At 40.6% G+C, this 24,799-nt stretch overlaps 2 protein-coding genes across 4 annotated transcripts in view; both read right to left on the bottom strand.

Annotated features, from left to right (window-relative positions):
- LOC126086068 (zinc finger protein 577-like) overlaps positions 1-24,799 on the bottom strand; it is a 53,241-nt gene that overhangs the window by 2,003 nt on the left and 26,439 nt on the right. The window contains exon 6 of one of the 3 annotated variants that reach the window (XM_049902122.1): positions 23,268-23,350. The exons of 1 other annotated variant lie outside the window; for it this stretch is intronic. The gene's annotated coding sequence lies outside the window, so the exon portion shown is untranslated. Of the gene's footprint in view, positions 1-23,267; positions 23,351-24,472; positions 24,539-24,799 lie in introns of those variants that run through there. One more of the 3 variants, XM_049902121.1, reaches the window with a different exon arrangement.
- Positions 23-24,484, bottom strand: LOC126086067 (zinc finger protein 577-like). The gene is given in 5 exon segments (XM_049902118.1): positions 23-106; positions 12,911-13,942; positions 22,880-22,974; positions 23,224-23,350; positions 24,400-24,484. Coding segments are annotated over 5 exon segments (1,353 nt in total). The 3' UTR covers positions 23-92.

Here is a 24,799-nt window from a genome sequence, read left to right as displayed (position 1 = left end):
GGTCAGATATCTCAGGTCAGACTGTTACCAGAAACAATGATCTCCCAAACCGAGAAACTCTTAGTTCTTCCATCACTTAAAATGTCTTGTTTTTATAGACCAGAGCCTGTGGATTCAAGAGCAAATTCAATTATAAGAAGACATACACCTTGGTCCACACTCTTAGTCTCTCTCACCATGCAGACTCACTCTAACATAAATAAATAAGGCCCTAGTATTTCATCTGTCTGTACAACACCCTGGAAGCTTTTATATCACAAGGCAGTCTACATAGGAAGCTATGTGTGTGAATAATGGCCAACATAAGGCTAATTTCCAAAATGTGAAGATAACTCGTATTCCCACTTTTCCACTTCATCATTCTGACACCAGATAACCACATGGCACTTTCTCTCTCTTACCCTACCTACCCAGAGTCCAATCACCACAAGTTAGGACTCTGTCCTTCCAGCCCCTGCCAAAAAGGCAAATACCAGCCTCCCTGATAGCTCTCACTGCCCCTGGTGGGTTCAATAATTCACTAGAATGACTCACCAACCAAAAGCCCACTGCCAGGTCAATTCTGTCTCATAGCAACCCTGTAAGACAGGATAGAACTGCCCCATACACTTTTCAAGGCTGTAAATCTTTACAGAATCAGATGGCCACAACTTTTTCCTGTGGGGTGGCTTAAGGGGTCAAATGGCTGACCTTTCGGTTAGCAGCTGAGCACTTGACCACTGTACCATCAGGGCTCCTTAGAAAGACTCACAGAACCCACAAAAACTATTACTTATATTTGCATTTTGTTTGTTTGTTGTTGTTAGGTGCCATTGGGTCAGTTCCAAGTCATAGATACCAACACTATGTACAACAGAATGAAACATCGCCCAGTCTTGTGCCATTCTCACAGTTGTTGTTATGCCTGAGGCCATTATTGCAGCCATTGTGTCAATTCAGTCGAGGGTCTTCCTCTTTTTCACTGACCAAGCATGGCGACCTTCTTCAGGGATTGGTCTCTCCTGATAACATGTCCAAAGATGAAGTCTTGCCATCCTCACTTCCAGGACACCCTTGTTCATTCTTCTGGTAGTCCATGGTATATTCAATATTCCTCACCAAAAGCATAATTCGAAGGCATCAATTTTTCTTCAGCCTTCCTTATTCATTGTCCAGCTTTTACGTGCATATGAGGTGACTGAAAATGTCAAGGCTTGGATCAGGCGGACCTTAGTCCTTAAAGTGACATCTTTGCTTTTTAACACTTTAGTCTTCTGCAGCAGATTTGCCCAATGCAAGATATGTTGTTTGATTTCCTGACTGCTGCTTCTGTGGGCTTTGACTGTGGATCCAAATAAGATGAAATCCTTGACAACATCAATCTTTTCTCCACTTATCATGATGTTACTTATTAGTCCAACTGTGAGGATTTTTGTTTTCTTGATGTTGAGGTGTAATCCATACTGAAGGCTGTGGTCTTTGATCTTCATCAATAAGTGCTTCAAGTTCTCTTCGCTTTTAGCATGCAAGGTTGTGTCACCTGCATATGGCAGTTATTATTCTTCCACCAATCCTGATGCCATATTTTTCTTCACATATAGTCTAACTTCTCAGATTTTTTGCTCAGCATACAGCTTGAAAAGGTATAGTGAAAGGATGCAACCCTGACAAATACTTTTCTTGAATTCAAACCATGCAGTGTCCCCTTGCTCTGTTCGAACAACTGCTTCTTGGTCTATGTACATGTTCCTCGTGAGCACAATTAAGTGTTCTGGAATTCCCATTCTTCTCAATGTTATCCATAATTTGTTATGATCCACACAGTTGAATGCCTTTGGATAGCCAACAAAATACAGGAAAACATCTTTCTGGTATCCTCTGCTTTTAGCCAAGATCCATCTGATATCCGCAATGATAGACCTCGTTCCATGTCCTCTTCCGAATCCAGCTTGAATTTCTGGCAGCTCCCTGCCAACATACTGCTGCAACTGCTTTTGAATTATCTTCAGCAAAGTTTGACTTCCGTGTGATATTAATAACACTGTTTGATAATTTCCACATTCTGTTGGATCACCTGTCTTTGGAATGAGCACAAATATGGATCTCTTCCAGGAAGATGGCCAGGTTGCTGTCTTCCAAATTTCTTGGCGTAGACAAGTGAGCACCTCCAGCGCCACATCTGTTTGTTGAAATATCTCAATTGGTATTCCTTCAATTCTTGGAGCCTTGTTTTTCAACAAGGCCTTCAGTGCAGCTTGGACTTCTTCCTTCAATACCATTGGTTCTTGGTCATATGCCACCTCCTGAAATGGCTGTATGTCAACCAGTTCTTTTTGGTACAGTGACTCTGTATATTCCTTCTTTCTGCTTTTGATGCTTCCTGCATCACAGTCAATAAAACACTGGTGAACATCTTTCTGGTATTCTCTGCTTTCAGCCAGGATCCATCTGACATCAGCAATGATATCCCTCGTTCCATATCCTCTTCTGAATCTGGCTTGAATTTGTGGCAGTTCCCTGTGTATATACTGTTGCAACTGCCTTTTGAATGATCTTCAACAAAATTTTACTTGCATGTGATATTACCAATATTGTTCGGTAATTTCCACATTTAGTTGTTTACTTTTGGTAATTTATAAAGAGATAAAAAAAAAAGCAAAAACAAATGTAAAGATACTACTTAGGTCCACTGATAGATAATTGAGTGAAAAATTATAATTCATCTAATGGAATACTATATAATTAAATAGTGCACTCCGTATTTACTGAAAAAAAAAAAAAAGATGACCATAATAGATACAATTAGCAAACAAAATACAAAGCACATTATTTTTATTTAAAAATTAATTATGTATACATATGTATAATACGGGGGCCCTGATGCCATCATGGTTAAACAGCTTGGCTGCTAACTAAAAGGTCGCCAGTTCGAATCCACCATCCACTCCTCAGAAACCCTATGGGGGTAGTTCTACCCTGTCCTATAGGGTCACTATGAGTCAAAACCGACTCGATGGCAACGGGTATGTAAAATATGACCCTGTATTTCAAGAAAAGTAAAGGAATACATCTCTCTCTCTGTGTATGTATCACACACACACATAAACCTATATGTTAGTAATTATCATGGCTGGATATTACATTGGAAAGGGAATTTTATGCCTTTTTAAGCACAGGATTTTTAAAAATTAAAGCAATTAAAATAAAAAACTAAACTAGAAATTTAAGAAAAGAGATCTCCAAATGAAATAAAATTAAGGATGGTACCAAATAGGATAAATACATAGCCTTATATGCTTTTGGAAAAAATGAAGGAAGAGGAGAAAACAGGTCATTTGTCTCATAGGGTGTCTTCCCTTCTGGATTAACCTGATTTCTTCTCCTGGTATAGCTTAATTTATTCTTCCCCACCTTCCTCCACTCCCAATTTTTCCTAAATTCATCTGCGAAAATAAGAACCACTATCTAAGTAACTATAGGTAGTTGAACAACTGTGGCTTATTAGTTCCTTTTAATTTTTTTGGAAAAAATTCTTGAAAGATGCTGCTATGTACTTCTTATTGCAATATATTAAGAGGCATGAGGACACACACATATGCACACACAAAGGGGTACTATTATAGCCTAAAAGAACTTAAGAGACTATGAGCAAATGCAATGCACGTACGTTATTTGGATCGTGATTCAAACAAATGTTAAAAGTCAACCTGGAGATAATCAGAAAAAAATGGAACACAGACTGGGTATTCAATGAAAAAGGATCTCTGGTTCTGGTTAGCAGTGCTCGGCTGTTAACCGAAAGGATGCCTGTTCGAACCTACCAGCCAGTCTACAGGAGAAGACGAAGTAGTCAGCTTCCATAAAGATGACAGCCTTGGAAACTCTACAGGGCAGTTTTACTCTGTCATAGGGGGTAGCTCTGAGTCGGAATCCACTCAAGGGGAATGGGTTGGGTTTCTGGTTTTACTTAATGAAGTAAGTTGTTAATTTTGATACAGTGAAAAATGTTCTAGCAGTCATAAATTTTTTAAATGACCTTACCAGTTAGAGAAACAGATCCACAAATAAAAGGACACGAAACCTTAGGTTTGCGATGAAATTCTCAAGAGAAAAACATATGAATAAAATTGGCCATGAATTTATAATTGTTGAAAATACCAATAGGCACATATTACATTATTTTTTTCTACTCTTGTATATGCTTGAGAATTTTCATGAAAAAAAAAGTGACCAGGGCCTGATGAGTGCTATCTGATCTTTACAGATGATTCCAATATTATTTAAAACCTCGCAGATCAAAAAAAAAAAAAAAGGAAACTTTTCCTACCAATTCTAGGAAGCCTGCATTTCCAAATACTATTTTAAAAAGTAGGAGCCCTGGGTGCGCAGTGGCTAAGAGTTATGGCTGCTAACCAAAAGCTCCACAACTGGAATTCACCATCCACTCCAGTACAAACAAAAAACTATCAAGTTGAACAGTTAGTCACAGATTTTCATCTTCCCTTTTCTAATTTATGCATTTAAGGATATGAATTCCCTCCAATGACTTCTATAGATGAATTCCACAAGAGTTACAAATTGCACAAAGGTTGACATGTATGATTATTATTAAAATGCAATTCCAAATACTTCCATTATGTTTTTTTCTGGACTCACAGATTAATCAGAAGAATATGGTTTAATAACCAAACAAATGGCGATATTCAAGTTATTGTTTTGGTCTTGCTTTATAGCTTGATTTGCAGGTTAGAACGACCTGAAAGTAAATTTTCAATACTAATGCTTCTTGTCTAGGAGACAAGAAACCCACCGTTAAAAGCAGGCGAACAATAAACAATAAGCACGGAACTCCCTCCAAACGCTGCCCCTAACACCATACCCCACGACTCACTCCTCCAGTAACGGACACCTCAACGCAGACACCCCTCCAAACGCTACTCGAACAGACCTCCCGACACTTACCAATGCGAACCCCACGAGCTCCCCCTATACAGGTAACCTCCAACAACAACAAAAAAAAAAACAAGGATCTCCCAAATGATCCTCTAACACGCAATCACCACCACCCTCGCCATGGAAAACTCCCACTCCTTCCCCTAACACCGACCCCGATGCGCTCCCGATCACAAAAGCCCCAGTGCGATCTCTCCGGCCCAGAAACACGCCCAGAATCCAAAACTGACCGGACCGACGACCTCCTTTTCCACCGCTGGAAACGAATCCCAAAACTCACTTTTCTAAACACTTTCCCTCTGTGCCCCCCATCCCGCGGTCCCTCAGATGCTTTGTGAATGGCGCTGGACTACAGTCACTTGGCGACTTTGCAGACACTTGGAATATGCTTTTCCAACATCCGTTTATGACGCAATATACTTGCTCCCAGTTCCCGGATACGGAGCGGGAACGGCCATTTTCCAACCAATGGCCGTACAGCCGGCGAAGGTGTCTTTCTTTCATCTTATTAGCAAAGCACAGGACAATGAGAAGCAACTGAAAACGACCTCTTTTACCACATTTTCAGGACATCTCAACCACTGGGCCTCAATCTTGCAAAATTTTCCAAGGGCGCTAACTCCTGCAGGCTGGGCAGGGTCCGTTGCTGACTTTCAGTCAAAAAAAAAAAAAAAATTTTTTTTTTTTTTTAGCCTAGGCGCTACGGGGAGAAGTCCAGTGAGCGCGGCCATCTTGGAGTTAAAGTCCGTACAGAGATACCAAGCAACTCTTGGAGACAACCAGCTGGCATTCCAGGAAGGCTTCTAGCTGGAGGGGGCTTTTTGGAGAAGGCTGCATTTGAATGCAGGTTAGGATTCAGAGGAGCCCTAGTGGTGCAGTGGTTAAGAGATGGGCTGCTAACGAAAAGGTCCGCAGTTCAATTCCACCAGCCACTCCTTAGGAACCCTACGAGGCAGTTCTATTCTGTCCTATATGGTCGCTATGAGTGACGATAATGGGTTTTGATAGAGTTTAGAGAAGACGAGGTAGTCTGGAGAAGACATCGCCCCCGAATGGGCAAAACATCAGGAATGAAACAGGTCTACTTTTGGGAGGTTGGGGAACAGGGCTGATCAGAGGCCTGCAACAGGGGCCGAGCCAACAGGGAGGCGTGCCTTTCCTTTCCACCTACACAAGACAAAAGCAGGACAAGCTTTTCATCCACAAAGGTGGGAAATGTCTGGAAACAAAAGCTCACAGAGGGGTGCTTTGTTCTGTTCAAAACTGAGTTCCAATTGATTAACTGAGCTGATAAGTAGCCCATGCCAAGCCTGCTTCCGCAACTATGGAGCAATGCTCGAGATTTCCACCATTTGCCCAAGACTTTTGAAAACACTTTTCAGCTGAAGCCTTCTAACTAATGGCATCGATCATTCATTCATCCAACAAAGGTTTATAAAGTACCTACTATGAGTCAAGCACTAATATGGCCTTATTAAACATAACAAAGAAAACCCTATTGCAAATGGGATGACATCTGCAGGTATAGGGGTTAGGATTTGCAACACAAATTTTCTGAGACAATCCACAACAGTATCAATATTTAATTATTTTATACAGCAGCATAGTATTCCATGGTATGGATGTACTACTGTTTACCTATTTAACCACTGAAGGGCAATAGGTTGTTTCCAAATTTTGTCTATTATAAATAAAGCTTCTATAAACTTGTGTATAGGTTTTTGTGTGGAGCTAATTTTCACTTAGAAATCCCTGAATGGTACAAACACCTAAGCACTCAACTACTAAAGGTTGTCAATTTGAATCCATCCAGAGGCACCTTGGAAGACAGGCCTGGTGATCTGCTTCTGAAACATCACAGCCTTGAAAACCCTATAGAGCAGTTCTACTCTGCACACGTGAGGTGGCCACGACTCAGAACTGACTCAATGACAACTAAAAACAACAGAATTTTCATTTCTCTGGGATAAATGCCCTGGAGTCCCATTGCTGAGACATATGTTAAGTGTACATTTAGTTTTTTAAGAAATGGCCAAACTGGCTTTCCCTTTCATCCCTTCAACACCCCAATCCACCACACCTCTGCTCAGATGGCATCAGAGAACACTGAACAGGGTATGAGGACTTTTATCCCACCTGGCAATAATAAAGCTTCCCCAGTGGTGTCACTGGAGGCCATGTAAGATCTTGGACTTCCACAGCCATCCAGCAGTAATGAGAGGACCCTCCATCAACCCCCTGGGGTGGTGTCACAGAAGACTGATCTAGACATAGGAACTTTTACCATCATTCACAGTAGTCTCCTTTGCCCTCCTTACCTTGTCAATGGATTCCACATGGGAAAAAGGAACTAGGAGACCTGCCCCATCAAAGCCTTCATGGTATCAGCAGAGACATAGTGCTGAGCCTAAAAGCTCACCTCTACCTAGCTCCCCAACCCCATGTCAAAGGAGACCAAGGGAGGGAAGTTGGACTTTAACCCCCACCTTACCTCACCAGCACTGCACAAGAAGAGGTTGCTTAACAGAAGATTTAAATAAGATCCTTAATCCTAAAAACACAAGATTACAAGGATACAAAAGAAAATCATTCATTATAACCAGACCTGAGAAAAATTTGAATGAGAAAGGACAATCAACAGATGCCATCACCGAGATGTCAGAGATGTTAAAATTATCTGCCAAGAATTTTAAAGTATGGATGACAAATATGCCTCAAAGAGCATTCAGGAACATGTGAGAAACAGGAAAAATAGAAAGTGTCAGCAAAGAAACTGAAGATAAAGAAGATCCAAATGGCTGTCCTAAAGAGTTGCTTTGAGTCAGAATCGGTTGGTTGGTTAGTTATAGAATACAGTTTACTCTCAAAGGAGAAATAGTTATACCACCATTGACTTCACAGCAGCAAAACTGGAAGCCAGAAGACAATCTTCCTTGTGCTTAAAGACGATTAACTGATGATCTAGAATATGACACCCTGTGAATATATCCTTCAAAAATGAAAGTGAACTAAAGATGTTTAAACAGAGACAAAAGCTGAGTGAGCCAATCTACATTAAGGAAAATTCCAAAGAGTAATCTTCAGTGATGATAAGAAAAAACATGAGAAAAGAAAAAAAGCTATGAAAGTAGTAAATGTGTGTGTAAATCTAAGTAAACACTGACTCTAAAAAAAAAAAAAGATCCAAATGGAAATATTAAGACTGAAAAATACGATCATCAGAATATAAAAATTCAATGGGTGAACACGATAGCAGAATGGAAAGAAAAGAATCGGTGAACTTTGTAACAATAAAAATTACCTAATCTGAACAAGAAAAAATATAATGAAAAATTTAAACGGAGCTTCATGTACCTGTGGGACTATAGCAGAATGTGTAACATTCACATCATTGGAGTCCCAGAAGGAAGAGAGCAAGATGGCGAAGCTAAAAAAGTATTTGGAGAAATGAACTCAGGTAATTTCCTAAATTTGACAAAAGACATAAACCTACAGTTCAAGTAGTTGTGTAAACCTCAAATAGGATAAACCCAAAAATTCTTGACAAATTTCCTCCTGAAAACTATGGAAAAGCCTTGAAAGCAGTGAGATATTGCTAAAATCTAATGAAGTTCTGATAGGCAGAATAATGCCCCCCCCCAAAATGGCCATATCTTAACCCTCAGAACATGTGCACATTCTACATTATATAACTAAGGGGAATTAAGGTAGCAAATGGAATGAAAATATTTTGGAACCATGTAACTTCTTTCTTAAATTTCATAGGCTCATGTATGAAGACTTTTGAAAACACTTAAGATGAATGCATACCTAAAACCTCAACCATAAAAAACCAAAATCAAACCCACTGCTGTTAAGTTGATTCCGACTCATAGCGACCCTGTAGGACAGAGTAGAACTGCCCAATAAGAGTTACCAAGGAGCACCTGGCAGATTCGAACTGCCGACCTCTTGGTTAGCAGCCGTAGAACTTAACCTCTACACCACCAGGGTTTCCAATCTCAGCCATACCTTATTTAAATGATTTAGATAAGATTTGAGACTTTTGAACTGGTAAGATTTAGATGAGATTTGGGATTTTCACTTGATGCTGTGATGGGCTAAGACTTTTGGGATGTTAAACAGGGTGAATATATTTTGCATGTGGGATGGATATGAATCACTGGTGGCTACAGGATGGACTAGACAGAATAGTGGCCTCCCCAAAATATCCACGTCCTAAACCCCAGGCACTGTAAGTTCCATTACATAGCAAAAGAGACTTAAATAACAGAAGTTGAAAAAAAAAAAACAAAACCCAAACCCACTGCCGTCAAATCTATTCAAACTCATAGCAACCCCATTGGACTAAGTAGAACTGCCCCACAGGGTTTCCAAGGCTGTAATATTTATGGAAGCAGATTGCCACATCTTCCTCCTGTGGAGCGGCTTGTGGATTCGAACCGCCTATCTTCTGTTAGCAGTTGAGCGCTTACTGCTAATAAACTGATCTTAAATTAGAGAAATTATCCTAGATTATCCCAGTTGGCCCAATGTAATCCCAAACCAAACCTATTGCCATGGAGCTGATTTCGACTTACAGTGAACCTATAAAACAGAGTAGACTGCCCCAGGGTTTCCAAGGCTGTGATCTTTATGGAAGCAGCTTGCTGCATCTTTCTCCCTTGGTGAGGCCAGTGGGTTCCAACTGCTAACCTTTTCGTTAGCAGCCATAGCTCTTAACCACTGGGCCACCAGGGCTCTGATGTAATCCCAAAAGTCCTTAAATGAGGAAGAGGGAGGCAGAAGAGTCAATGTCAGAGTGATGGAAAGACTTGACTGGCTATTGCTGCCTTTGAACACTGAAGGGAACCAATAGTCAAGGAATGTGGGCAGCCTCTTCAAGCTAGAAAAGGCAAGGATTCAATCCTAGAGGCTGCAGAAAGAAGCACAGCCCTGGCAACACTTGATTTTAGCCCAGTGAGAATCAATTTGGACTTCTGACCTCCATAACTGTAAGATAATAAAATTGTGTTGTTCTGAGAGACCAGACGTGTGGTAATTTGTTATAGCAGCAATAAAAAACTAAATAGTTGTATTTCCGCATTCATTATATTCAGATTTTCATTACAGAATGACACTCCTACTGTTCACAAAGGTTTCACTTATTAAAAAAGCCTATTCTATATTTTAAACGTATTAAAATGTGACACAGAAGTTAGATTGATGATAGAATTTCCATCACTTCCCTAAATAAGGAAAATAAGACATAATTTTTTACTGAAGGTATTGTCACATTCACTGCATTTCCAAGGTTTACTCCATGTCTTAGTTACCTAGTGCTGCTGTAACATAAAAACCATAAGCAGATGGCTTTAACAAACAGAAATTTATCTTCTCACAGTTTAGGAGACCAGAAGTCCAAATTCAGGGTGCCAGCTCTAGGGGAAGGCTTTTTCTCTCTGCAGGCTCTGGAAGGTCCCTGTCTCTTCTGAGCTTCTGCTTATGGGCAATCTTCACGTGGCTTGACATCTTTCCTCCCCCATCTTTGCTTTTTTCCCTTGTTAAATATTTTTTATATCTTAAAAGAGACTGGCTTAAGATACACCCTACACTAATTTTGTCTTATTAATGTTAACAAAGACAACCTGTTACTAAATGGGATTATAATCACTGGCACAGAGGTTAGGATTTACAACACATATTTTTGGGGGACACAATTCAATCCACAACATTCCACCTTTTGGACCCCCAAAATTCATGTTCTTCCCATGTGCAAAACACATTCACCCCATCACATGATCCCAAAAGTTTTAAATCAGCTCCATGTTCAAAATCTCATCTTCTGAATCATCTAAATCAGATATGAGTGAGACTTTAGGTGAATTCCATACTGGGACAACATTCCTCTTCGCCTGTGAACCTGTGAAATATAGACTACAAGTCATCTGCTTCCAAAGTATAATGGTAGAAAGGTATAAGGTAGACAATTCCATTACAAATAGGAGAAATTGGAGCAAAAGAAAAGATAAGGGATACCCAACAAGACTAAGACCCACCAGACCGATTTACATTAGCTCTCAAGGCTTGAAAATGATCCTCTGTTCTTTGAGACTATCAGGGCAACGGAACTGCCCTCCAGACTCTAGGTGTTGGCAGTGGTCTCTGGATTCTAGGTGGAGGCCGCCCCAGACCTAGGCTTCAGCTTTGCCTTCCAGGCCCAGTGGGACGGCAATTCTACTCCCTTGGCTTTGGGTGGCTCCATTCTCCTATTGTGTGGCCTTTCTTGCCATGGTCTTCTAACTTCCACCCATGTGACTGGGTGGGACTGTGCAGATAGGGTAATTGTGGCCCGCCAAAGGGACTGGTCAGTTTTGACATCCTGCTGGGCTTGAGGTGAGTCATCCGAGAGGTGGAAGAGAGAGGATCCTACCACCACCAAGGAAGAACAGCCAGGATCAGACAGTGTGTCCACTGGACCAAGGATCCCTGCGTTGAGAAACTCCTGAACAGGTGACAGAGAGAGAGAAAGAGCTCAAAAAGCGGTGGCAAGAAATGATGGCAGGAGACGACGTGGTGGGCCTCCTGGTCCACGAAGCAAGAAAGCTGAGTGCCTTTGGGCAAGAGGCCTGCTGGCAGAGTAAAGTGCCTCTGGGCACTTATTGGCAGAAGCTAAAAAAGCTTTGTAACCTTGCCCTGAGCAGGGCAGAGGCTTAGGGCCAGAGCAAGCTGTGCCTGCGAAGACAGCTAAAAAGAAGCTGTCCTGATGGAAGAACTATCCTGAGCCTGAATTTTGCCATGGTTAAGAGCTCAGCTCCTAACCAAAAGGCTGGCAATTTGAATCTACCAGTTGCTCCTTCAAAACCCTGTGGGGCAGTCCTACTCTGTCCTATAGGTTGCTATGAATTGTAATCGACTCAACAGCAACAGGTTTGGTTTTACTTCCCTAATAAACCCCATAATCATGAGTACTGTCTGTGACTTCTGTGTGGCCATTGGAATTAATTATCAAACTTAGCAGAGAAGTAGAGTGCCCTGGAAGAGAGAGCGTAAAGACTGCGAAGAGAGGAGACATGTCTGACCTCCGCCTCACAGGAATCAGCCTTGAGCTGTTGATCTTAATTCTCCTCCCCCCTTGTGAAAAGAGAGGTCAGACATCGCCCCCAGGCCGTTTTTACACCATCTGAGTGGCGACCCCACCCCTTCAGCCCCAGCAGGCCCTATTCTCCTGTCCTATGGGTATGGCAGCCCCAACACCTCAGCTTTGGGTGGATTACTACTCACTGGCACACCTTAACAGCACCCCTACACATCGGAACTAAGTTGGCCAAGATCCAACTCTATGAAATCTAGAGGGCTATGGGCATACCAACAGTCTCTTCAAAACAATCTAGGCCTTTACTATTAAAAAAAATTAGGCACCATAAAACTCTTCAGCCTGTACCCATTAACCAATCTCAAAATTGCTTCCACTTTTTAGGTATCTGTTAGAGCAGTGCCCCACTCTCGGTATCAAATTCTTAGTTATCTAGTGCTGCTGTAACAGAAATACCATAAGTGGATGGCTTTAATAAACAGAAATTTATTTTCTCACAGTTTAGGAGACTAGAAGTCTGAATTCAGGGTGCTGGCTCTAGGGAATGGCTTTCTCTGTGAGCTCTGGAGAAAGGTTCTTGTCTCTTCTGAGCTTCTGCTCCTGGGCAACCTTCATGTGGCTTGGCATCTCTCTTCCCCCATCTCTGCTGCTTAGCCCTGCCTGTTTAATTTCTTTTATATTTCAAAAGAGGTTGACTTAAGACACACCCTACACTAATCCTCTCTCATTAACATAATAAAGATCACCCATTCCCAAATGGGATTATAACCACAGGTATAGAGTTTAGGATTTACAACACTATTTCTGGGGGACATAATTCAATCCATAATATTCCCTGTGAAAGTTCCCAGTTATGTACTGTCCTGACTTCCTGAAAAGGCTGTTTCACAATCACATTTTTACCTCCTTGGAGCTCACAGATGTTTAAAGACTGAGTTCCTGAAGAAGGCATTTCCAAAGGCACTGTATTCATATGGTTTTGTTCCTGTATGAGTTTATACATGTATAAAGAGCTATGTCTCCCTAAGGAAGATTTTCTCACTTTCAGTAAATTTATCACTTTCTCTCTTGCATGAATTTCCTTATGTTTAACGAGGAATGACATGTGGGTAAAATCTTTGCCACGTTCACTGCATCCATACAGTCTCTCCCTGGAATGAGTTCGCTGATGTTGAATGAGGTCAGGCTTGCTTCTAAAGGCTTTTTCACACTCACTACATTCATAAGGTCTCTCTCCTGTATGAATTCTTTGATGCTTGGTCAGGGCTGATTTAAAAGCAAAAGTTCTTCCACATTCACTGCATTCATAAGGCTTCACTCCTGTGTAAAGTCTCTGAAGTAAAACAAGGTATGCCTTCTCGGAAAATGATTTCCCACATTCATTACATCCATAGACTTTCTCTCCAGTATGAGACCACTGATGTCTCTTGAACAGGCTCTTCCAAAAGAAGGCTTTTCCACATTCACCGCATACACAGGGTTTCTCTCCTGTATGAATTCTCTGATGGTACAAGAGCAGTGACTTTCTGTAGAGGACTTTCCCACATTCACTGCATTTATGTGGCTGCTCTTCTGTATAAGTTTTTGGATGGTCATTGAGCTGTGACTTAGTGCTACTGGGTTTAAAATATCCTCAGTATTTAATTCCGGGAAAAGTTTTATCATGCTTCACGTGGACAGATGATTTCTCAAAACCACTAAACTCATCGGAATCCCTTCCTGCATCTCTTCTATTCTGGATAACAAAATTTAAATGAGATTGCAAACTTCCATAATGTGAGTCAAACATATTGTGTTCTTGAGTTAAAGGAGCAAGATTTTTGTTTAAACCAAAATTAATTTCAAGCGCAAAACTTTGCAGAGATCTTTCCAAACTTTTAAGCTTGTTTCGGTTTTCTGGGTGCCATTGCATATGGTTGATCGCCCGTATTTCTTCTAGGAAAGAGAAAAATGAAAACATTCATAATCATTTTAGAGGAGGAAAAAAAGTATAAAAATGATACATTTTTGGGCTGGGTCTTATAAGTCTAAAAGAAATCTACCTTGTGAATATGTACCGTCTCTGAAAAAGACAGAAAAATGCAGTATTTTAAAAAACAGGAAAAGAAAAACAGCTATTGTAGAAACAATGAAATTATATTCTAGGTTATGTGAAAACAAATATTAAAAAACGGAAAACATTGAACAATGAAGTATAGCCTACAATGAATAAATATAACGTAGGCTACTTTTCCATATTTAAAAAAAAACCAAAGCATTGCCATACAGTCAATTCTGACTCACAGCGACCCTACAGGACAGAGCAGAACTGCCCCACAGGGTTTCCAAGTAGTGGCTGATGGATTCCAACTGCCGCCCTTTTTGGTTAGCAGTCGAGCTCTTAACCACTGTACCGCCAGGGCTCCACTTTCCATACAGGACATTGCAAAATGGGGATAGGAATAGAAATAGAAACAAATTACTGTTGGAATACGACAGAAAAACATGGATGGAAATATGATCCAGGATTGTAGGGGCTGGATCTGATCATTTTAGACACATTTGTTTAACAATCTGGTGTTTGAGACGTTAAAATAACTAAGGTATTCTCTGTCTTCACAGAGAGGTCATTCTAGTCGAGTAAAAAAAATAAAAGGAATCAACAGGTAAGCAAAAAATTAGAAAATTACAGAAGGAAAAATGGTAAGAAGAAGGTGAAAAAGAAATGGTTTGCTGTTGATATTGTTAGTTGCTGTCAACTCTGACTCATAAACAAAACCCACTGCTGTCAAGTTCATTCCAACTCATAGCAACCCTATGGGACAGAGTAGAACTGCCTCATAGGTGTCCAAGGAGCAGCTGGTGGATTCGAACTGCTGATCTTTTGGCAAGTAGCCGAGCTCTTAACCACTGCACCATCAAGGCTCCTTCTGGCTCATAAGTCAATCATAGATAAGAGTCAATTTGCAGTCTCCACCTAAGAATAGAGAGTTAGGTCTGTGAACGAATTCAACTCTTAATATGAATTCTTAAATCAAGCAGAAGATAACAAAACTGAATCTGGAAAGCTAGGGAAGCAGGGGGAGAAAAAGTACAAAAAGTTGCCCTGAGAGATGAGATGTGTTTGGTATTTTAATGAACTAAGCTGAGGTGAATTATCAGGAAGGAAACTCAACCCTATCAAAAGAAAATGGCATTGTTGAGTACCATGTTAACTGTAGGGGTAGAAAGGAGGAATTTCATAGCGAGGAAGTGAGACCGCCATGGAAGAAAAGAAGACGTGAGGATGCTGGGAGAATAGAACCCAGGCAAGAAATCAAGGTCCTACATGAGATAGACTCTGACCAGATTCAGAAGAGAGAAAACGGGGGAGACATGGGCCTTTAAAAATAGGCAAAGGAGGGGGCGGAGCCAAGATGGCAGACTAGGCAGACGCTACCGCGGATCCCTCTTACAACAAAGACACGGAAAAACAAGTGAATCGATCACATACATAACAATCTACGAACCCTGAACAACAAACACAGATTTAGAGACGGAGAAGGAACTAATACGGGGAAGCAGCGATTGTTTTCAGAGCCTGGAGCCAGCATACCAGACAGTTACGCCACAAGCACAGAGAGCTGCTCCACCCCCCTGAACTAACCCCAGGAGGGGGACCAGCCGGTTCCGCGGGCGGCGTGGGACGCAGCCGGTAGAAGTCCCCGGGAGGCAGTGACTGGTCTTGGAACGGGGAGAGCAGCATCCCAGCTGGGGAACCATCCCGCCAGGATTTGGACTGGACGCAGGTATGGCATAAACACGGAGAGCTGTTCCACCCCCCTGAACTAACCCCGGGAGGGGGCCCAGTTGGGTCGCGCGGGCGGCGTGGGACGCAGCCGGTAGGAGAAGCCCCCAGGAGGCAGTGACTGGTATTGGACTGGGGAGAACAGCGTCCCAGCCAGGACACTCGGTCACGGCACAAGCACGGGGAGCTGCTCCACCCACCTGAACTAACCCCGGGAGGAGGCCCAACTGGTTCGCGGAGGCGGCACGGCAACGCGGATGGAGGGACGAGAAGTCCCCGGGAGGCAGCGACTGATTTTGGAGTCGAGAGTCCACCGTCCCAGTAGGGGAGCCTTGACGCTGGGCGTGCAGCTGGAAGCGGAGGATCTGACCTTGACTCCAGCGGGCCAGACCCCCCGGGGGCAATCTCCACACAGCCAGCACGCATAGGCGATGCGCCCCGCGGGAATCTCAGGTATAATAGTCATTCCAAGCAAGACAAGCAACTCTGGCTATATTCTGAGGTGCTACTCTCCTATCTCTCTGTTCCCTCCCCCACCCTCCCCAGGCAGCTTTATTAACATCCGGATAGCCTGAGCCAGAGGGAGAACTCTGATAGGGATCTGACTGCATTTTTTTTTAGCGGATTTTCTGGAAAAACTAGTTTCCCAGTGATGGCTCGGAGACAACAATCCATATCAAACCACTTAAAGAAGCAGACCATGACAGCTTCACCAACCCCCCAAAACAAAAGAATCAAAATCTTTCCCAAATGAAGATACAATCCTGGAATTATCAGATACAGAATATAAAAAACTAATTTATAGAATGCTTCAAGACATCACAAATGAAATTAGGCAAACTGCAGAAAAAGCCAAGGAACACACTGATAAAACTGTTGAAGAACTCAGAAAGATTATTCAAGAACATAGTGGAAAAATTAGTAAGTTGCAAGAATCCATAGAGAGACAGCATGTAGAAATCCAAAAGATTAACAATAAAATTACAGAATTAGACAACGCAATAGGAAGTCAGAGGAGCAGACTCGAGCAATTAGAATGCAGACTGGGACATCTGGAGGACCAGGGAATCAACACCAACATAGCTGAAAAAAAATCAGATAAAAGAATTTAAAAAAATGAAGAAACCCTAAGAATCATGTGGGACTCTATCAAGAAGTATAACCTGCGGGTGATTGGAGTCCCAGAACAGGGAGGGGGGACAGAAAACACAGAGAAAATAGTTGAAGAACTCCTGACACAAAACTTCCCTGACATCATGAAAGACGAAAGGATATCTATCCAAGATGCTCATCGAACCCCATTTAAGATTGACCCAAAAAGAAAAACACCAAGACATATTATCATCAAACTCGCCAAAACCAAAGATAAACAGAAAATTTTAAAAGCAGCCAGGGAGAAAAGAAACGTTTCCTTCAAGGGAGAATCAATAAGAATAAGTTCAGACTACTCAGCAGAAACCATGCAGGCAAGAAGGGAATGGGGCGACATATACAGAACACTGAAGGAGAAAAACTGCCAGCCAAGGATCATATATCCAGCAAAACTCTCTCTGAAATATGAAGGTGAAATTAAGATATTTACAGATAAACACAAGTTTAGATAATTTGCAAAAACCAAACCAAAGCTAAAAGAAATACTAAAGGATATTGTTTGGTCAGAGAACCAATAATATCAGATATCAGCACAACACAAGGTCACAAAACAGAACGTCCTGATACCAACTCAAATAGGGAAATCACAAAAACAAACAAATTAAGATTAATTAAAAAAAAAATACACATAACAGGGAATCATGGAAGTCAATAGGTAAAAGATCACAATAATCAAAAAGAGGGACTAAATACAGGAGGCATTGAACTGCCATATGGAGAGGGATACAAGGCGATATAGAACAACACAAGTTAGGTTTTTACTTAGAAAAATATGGGTAAATAATAAGGTAACCACAAAAAGGTATAACAACTCTATAACTCAAGATAAAAGCCAAGAAAAACGTAACGACTCAACTAACATAAAGTCAAACACTATGAAAATGAGGATCTCACAATTTACTAAGAAAAACGTCTCAGCACAAAAAAGTATGTGGAAAAATGAAATTGTCAACAACACACATAAAAAGGCATCAAAATGACAGCACTAAAAACTTATTTATCTATAATTACGCTGAATGTAAATGGACTAAATGCACCAATAAAGAGACAGAGAGTCACAGACTGGATAAAGAAACACGATCCATCTATATGCTGCCTACAAGAGACACACCTTAGACTTAGAGACACAAACAAACTAAACTCAAAGGATGGAAAAAAATATATCAAGCAAACAATAAGCAAAAAAGAAGAGGAGTAGCAATATTAATTTCTGACAAAATAGACTTTAAACTTAAATCCACCACAAAGGATAAAGAAGGACACTATATAATGATAAAAGGGACAATTGATCAGGAAGACATAACCATATTAAATATTTATGCACCCAATGACAGGGCTGCAAGATACATAAATCAAATTTTAACAGAATTGAAAAGTAAGATAGATACCTCCACAATTATAGTAGGAGACTTCAACACACCACTTTCGGAGAAGGACAGGACATCCAGTAGGAAGCTCAATAGAGACACGGAAGATCTAATCACAACAATCAACCAACTTGACCTCACTGACTTATACAGAACTCTCCACCCAACTGCTGCAAAATATACTTTTTTTTCTAGCGCACATGGAACATTCTCTAGAATAGACCACATATTAGGTCATAAAACAAACCTTTGCAGAGTCCAAAACATTGAAATATTACACAGCATCTTCTCAGACCACAAGGCAATAAAACTAGAGATCAATAACAGAAAAACTAGGGAAAAGAAATCAAATACTTGGAAAATGAACAATACCCTCCTGAAAAAAGACTGGGTTATAGAAGACATCAAGGAGGGAATAAGGAAATTCTTAGAAAGCAACGAGAATGAAAATACTTCCTATCAAAACCTCTGGGACACAGCAAAAGCAGTGCTCAGAGGCCAATTTATATCGATAAATGCACACATACAAAAAGAAGAAAGAGCCAAAATCAGAGAACTGTCCCGACAACTTGAACAAATAGAAAGTGAGCAACAAAAGAATCCATCAGGCACCAGAAGAAAACAAATAACAAAAATTAGAGCTGAACTAAATGAATTAGAGAACAGAAAAACAATTGAAAGAATTAACAAAGCCAAAAGCTGGTTCTTTGAAAAAATTAACAAAATTGATAAACCATTGGCCAGACTGACTAAAGAAATACAGGAAAGGAAACAAATAACCTGAATAAGAAACGAGAAGGACCACATCACAACAGAACCAAATGAAATTAAAAGAATCATTTCAGATTATTATGAAAAATTGTACTCTAACAAATTTGAAAACCTAGAAGAAATGGATGAATTCCTGGAAAAACACTACCTACCTAAACTAACACATTCAGAAGTAGAACAACTAAATAGACCCATAACAAAAAAAGAGATTGAAACGGTAATCAAAAAACTCCCAACAAAAAAAAGCCCTGGCCCGGATGGCTTCACTGCAGAGTTCTACCAAACTTTCAGAGAAGAGTTAACACCACTACTTCTGAAGGTATTCCAAAGCATAGAAAATGACGGAATACTACCCAACTCATTCTATGAAGCCACCATCTCCCTGATATCAAAACCAGGTAAAGACATTACAAAAAAAGAAAATTATAGACCTATATCCCTCATGAAGATAGATGCAAAAATCCTCAACAAAATTCTAGCCAATAGAATCCAACAACACATCAAAAAAATAATTCACCCTGATCAAGTGGAATTTATACCAGGTATGCAAGGCTGGTTTAATATGAGAAAAACCATTAATGCAATCCATCACATAAATAAAACAAAAGATAAAAACCACATGATCTTATCAACTGATGCAGAAAAGGCATTTGACAAAGTCCAACACCCATTTATGATAAAAACTCTCACCAAAATAGGAATTGAAGGAAAATTCCTCAACATAATAAAGGGCATCTATTTTTTTATGCAAAGCCAACAGCCAATATCACTCTAAATGGAGAGAACCTGAAAGCATTTCCCTTGAGAACGGGAACCAGACAAGGATGCCCTTTATCACCGCTCTTATTCAACATCGTGCTGGAAGTCCTAGCCAGGGCAATTAGGCTAGACAAAGAAATAAAAGGTATCCAGATTGGCAAGGAAGAAGTAAAGTTATCACTATTTGCAGATGACATGATTATATACACAGAAAACCCTGAGGAATCCTCCAGAAAACTACTGAAACTAATAGAAGAGTTTGGCAGAGTCTCAGGTTATAAAATAAACATACAAAAATCACTTGGATTCCTCTACATTAACAAAAAGAACACCGAAGAGGAAATAACCAAATCAATACCATTCACAGTAGCCCCCAAGAAGATAAGATACTTAGGAATAAATCTTACCAAAGATGTAAAAGACCTACACAAAGAAAACTACAAAGCTCTACTACAAGAAATTCAAAAGGACATACTTAAGTGGAAAAACACACCTTGCTCATGGATAGGAAGACTTAACATAGTAAAAATGTCTCTTCTACCAAAAGCCATCTATACATTTAACGCACTTCCGATCCAAATTCCAATGTCATATTTTAAGGGGATAGAGAAACAAATCACCAATTTCATATGGAAGGGAAAGAAGCCCCGGATAAGCAAAGCACTACTGAAAAAGAAGAAGAAAGTGGGAGGCCTCACTTTACCTGATTTCAGAACCTATTATACAGCCACAGTAGTCAAAACAGCCTGGTACTGGTACAACAACAGGCACATAGACCAATGGAACAGAATTGAGAACCCAGACATAGATCCATCCACGTATGAGCAGCTGATATTTGACAAAGGACCAGTGTTAATGAATTGGGGAAAAGAAAGCCTTTTTAACAAATGGTGCTGGCATAACTGGATATTCATTTGCAAAAAAATGAAACAGGACCCATACCTTACACCATGCACAAAAACTAACTCCAAGTGGATCAAAGACCTAAACATAAAGACTAAAACAATAAAGATCATGGAAGAAAAAATTGGGACAACCCTAGGAGCCCTAATACAAGGCATAAACAGAGAAACCCGATAACTGGGAGCTCCTAAAAATCAAACACCTATGCTCATCTAAAGACTTCACCAAAAGAGTAACAAGACCACCTACAGACTGGGAAAGAATTTTCAGCTATGACATCTCAGACCAGCGCCTGATCTCTAAAATCTACATGATTCTGTCAAAACTCAACCACAAAAAGACAAACAACCCAATCAAAAAGTCGGCAAAGGATATGAACACACATTTCACTGAAGAAGATAGTCAGGCAGTCAACAGATACATGAGAAAATGCTCACGATCATTAGCCATTAGAGAAATGCAAATTAAAACTACGATGAGATTCCATCTCACACCAGCAAGGCTGGCATTAATCCAAAAAACACAAAATAATAAATGTTGGAGAGGCTGTGGAGAGATTGGAACTCTTATACACTGCTGGTGGGAATGTAAAATGGTACAACCACTTTGGAAATCTATCTGGCGTTATCTTAAACAGTTAGAAATAGAACTACCATACAACCCAGAAATCCCACTCCTGGAAATATACCCTAGAGATACAAGAGCCTTCGTACAAACAGATATATGCACACCCATGTTTATTGCAGCTCTGTTTACAATAGCAAAAAGCTGGAAGCAACCAAGGTGTCCATCAACGGATGAATGGGTAAATAAATTGTGGTATATTCACACAATGGAATACTACGCATCGATAAAGAACAGTGACGAATCTCTGAAACATTTCATAACATGGAGGAACCTGGAAGGCATTATGCTGAGCGAAATTAGTCAGAGGCAAAATGACAAATATTGTATAAGACCACTATTATAAGATCTTGAGTAATAGTAAACCTGAAAAGAACACATACTTTTGTGGTTACGAGGGGGGTAGGGAGGGAGGGTGGGAGAGGGTTTTTTATTGATTAATCAGTAGATAAGAAATGCTTTAGGTGAAGGGAAAGACAACACTCAATACATGGAAGGTCAGCTCAATTGGACTGGACCAAAAGCAGTTTCCGGGATAAAATGAATGGTTCAAAGGTCAGCGGAGCAAGGGCGGGGGTCTGGGGAACATGGTTTGCGGGGACTTCTAAGTCAATTGGCAAAATAATTCTAATATGAAATCATTCTGCATCCCACTTTGAATTGTGGCATCTGGGGTCTTAAATGCTAACAAGTGGCCATCTAAGATGCATCAATTGGTCTCAACCCACCTGGAGCAAAGGAAAATGAAGAACACCAAGGTCACACGACAACTAAGAGCCCAAGAGACAGAAAGGGCCACATGAACCAGAGACCTACATCATCCTGAGACCAGAAGAACTAGTTGGTGCCCGGCCACAATCGATGACTGCCCTGACAGGGAGCACAGCAGAGGACCCCTGAGGGAGCAGGAGACCAGTGGGATACAGACCCCAAATTCTCATAAAAAGACCAAACTTAATGGTCTGACTGAGACTAGAGGAATCCCGGCGGCCATGGTCCCCAGACCTTCTGTTGGCACAGGACAGGAACCATCCCCGAAGACAACTCAACAGACATGAAAGGGACTGGTCAGCGGGTGGGAGAGAGACGCTGATGAATAGTCAGCTAATTATATCAGGTGGACACTTGAGATTGTGTTGGCAATTCTTGTCTGGAGGGGGGATGGGAGGATAGAGAGAGAGAGAAGCCGGCAAAATTGTCACGAAAGGAGAGACTGAAAGGGCTGACTCAAGAAGGGGAGAGCAAGTGGGAGTAGGGAGTGAGATGTATGTAAACTTATATGTGACAGACCAATTGGATTTGTAAACGTTCACTTGAAGCTTAATAAAAGTTAATAAAAAAAAAAATAATAGGCAAAGGAAAACAGCCCTAATAAAGGACAGAGATGTTAAAGGGGTTGATTAGCTTTCTGGGTCACCAGCTGGTACAAGGAGAGTTCTATATAAAACATTTCAAAAGTGTCAACCCTTCACTGACCACCTGGGATTTTAGTACCATTGCTGCCCATCGTATTGGTTGCCACTCACTCACCTGGACTGGTCCAACTGTAGATTGCTCCCTCTGCTATCCATGGTGTTTCTCCTTGCTCCAACTTGAAGACTGAATCTGGTTTGGTACCTTGATACCTGTGAAAGGGAAATGACTGAACACTTAGCATGAAATACTTATGCACAGGGAAGCTAGGAAAATTGAACATTATATTTCCAGGACCACGGTATTTGTACTTTGCTAAGTAAAAATCCTTTACTCGGAAGAGGAGAGCATATACTCTAGGGCCAAACACTAAATATTCATGGGGCCTTAAAGATTTCACCAAATGAGAAAGAAAAGATTGACAGAGCCCACAATGAGTGATCCTGCAATGCTGTCCTTACCTACTGATACCAGATTGTTGTAGTTCTCCAACATCACATCCTTGTACAGGTCCTTCTGAGAGGGGTCTAGTAACTGCCACTCCTCCCAGGTGAAGCCCACAGCCATATCCTTGAATAATAATGATCCCTGGAATAACACATTTCAATGCAATCTGAGATGGATATCAATGGATAGTGTGGAAAAGATGGACAGGAACACGTTCTGATCATCTGCCCCATGATAAACTGCACACAGTATGACTATTTCACGTACCATAGCACCAAGGATTTCTACTAGTTAGTTCTTCCTAGCCTAAAAAAATTACTAAAGCAGTATTTGCACACATATAAAACAATGTACAAGGTCCCATGTGGTACAAAGGGTTTGCGTTCAGCTAATAACGTAAAAGTTGGCAATTCAAATCCACTTAGCAGTGCCACAAAAGAAAAGGCCTGGCAATTTGCTTCTGTTAAGATTACAGCCATAAAAAAACTCTATGAAGCAGTTCTGTAACACATGGAGTCACCGCAAATCAGAATCAACTCAACAGCAGGGACAACTACCACAATGTGTATTAAGAATGTTCATTATTTCATTGTTTATAATAATGAGAAGCCACCAAGAATCTAAATTTCTATCAAAAGAAAACTATAAAATTACAGCACCTCTATGCTATGAAATACTATGCAAACATTAAAATCAATGAGGTGATCTATCCATACTGACTCCAAGGCATTCTCTTAAATGAAAAATATCAAGCCCCCAAATAGTACATATATTATGATCCAAATATGTAAAAATTCTTAACAATATATACAATTGTATGTGTATAAGTGCATGTGTGTACAGAGAAGTCTATGTAAGTGTATGTATAAATACAGGTATGTTTGAACACATGTAAATTCAGACAAGAACTAGATGGAGCACTGAACTATTCAAATTTTTTATCTTTGAGTTGGTAGTTGGGCAGAAAAAAACAAAGTATATTCTCTTATTCTACCACCACTTCTGTCTGCTTAAATTTAAACCTCTTAAAAAAAAAAAAGCAAGTATATCCTTTGAATCATTCAAAATATGAAAGTCAAACTAAAAATAATTGGCTATGGCTTCATTTTTTGAACTGGGGGGTTAAGAAGGCACAAGGTTAGCACTGTCAATATCTGTACTCCAAGCTTTTAGTAAAAAATGGAACTTACAGCCGTCCTCTGCCAAATCAATAACCAAAATTTGAATGCTAGCATTTTTCTTCATAGAGGACCATTTGCAGGTCAAGCAGCCCATTCATTCTATGGAATATCTGGCTTTATTCCTGGGTGTCTTGGTTATCTAGTGCTGCTGTAACAGAAATACCACAAGTGGATGACTTTAACAAACAGAAATTGACTCTCTCACAGTCTAGGAGGCTAGAAGTCCAAATTCAGGGTACCAGCTCCAGGGGAAGGCTTTCTCCTTCTGTCAGTTCTAGAAGAAGGTCCTTGTCATCAATCTTCCCCTGGTCTAAGAGCTTCTCAGCACAGGGACCCCAGGTCCAAAGGACACACTGAGCTCCCAGCACCGCTTCCTCTTGGTGGTATGAGGTCCCTCTCCTCTCTGCTC

This window comes from Elephas maximus, chromosome 11, assembly GCF_024166365.1.
Source record: "Elephas maximus indicus isolate mEleMax1 chromosome 11, mEleMax1 primary haplotype, whole genome shotgun sequence".
Lineage (NCBI taxonomy): Eukaryota > Metazoa > Chordata > Mammalia > Proboscidea > Elephantidae > Elephas > Elephas maximus.
This window is presented reverse-complemented; position numbering and strand designations above follow the sequence as displayed.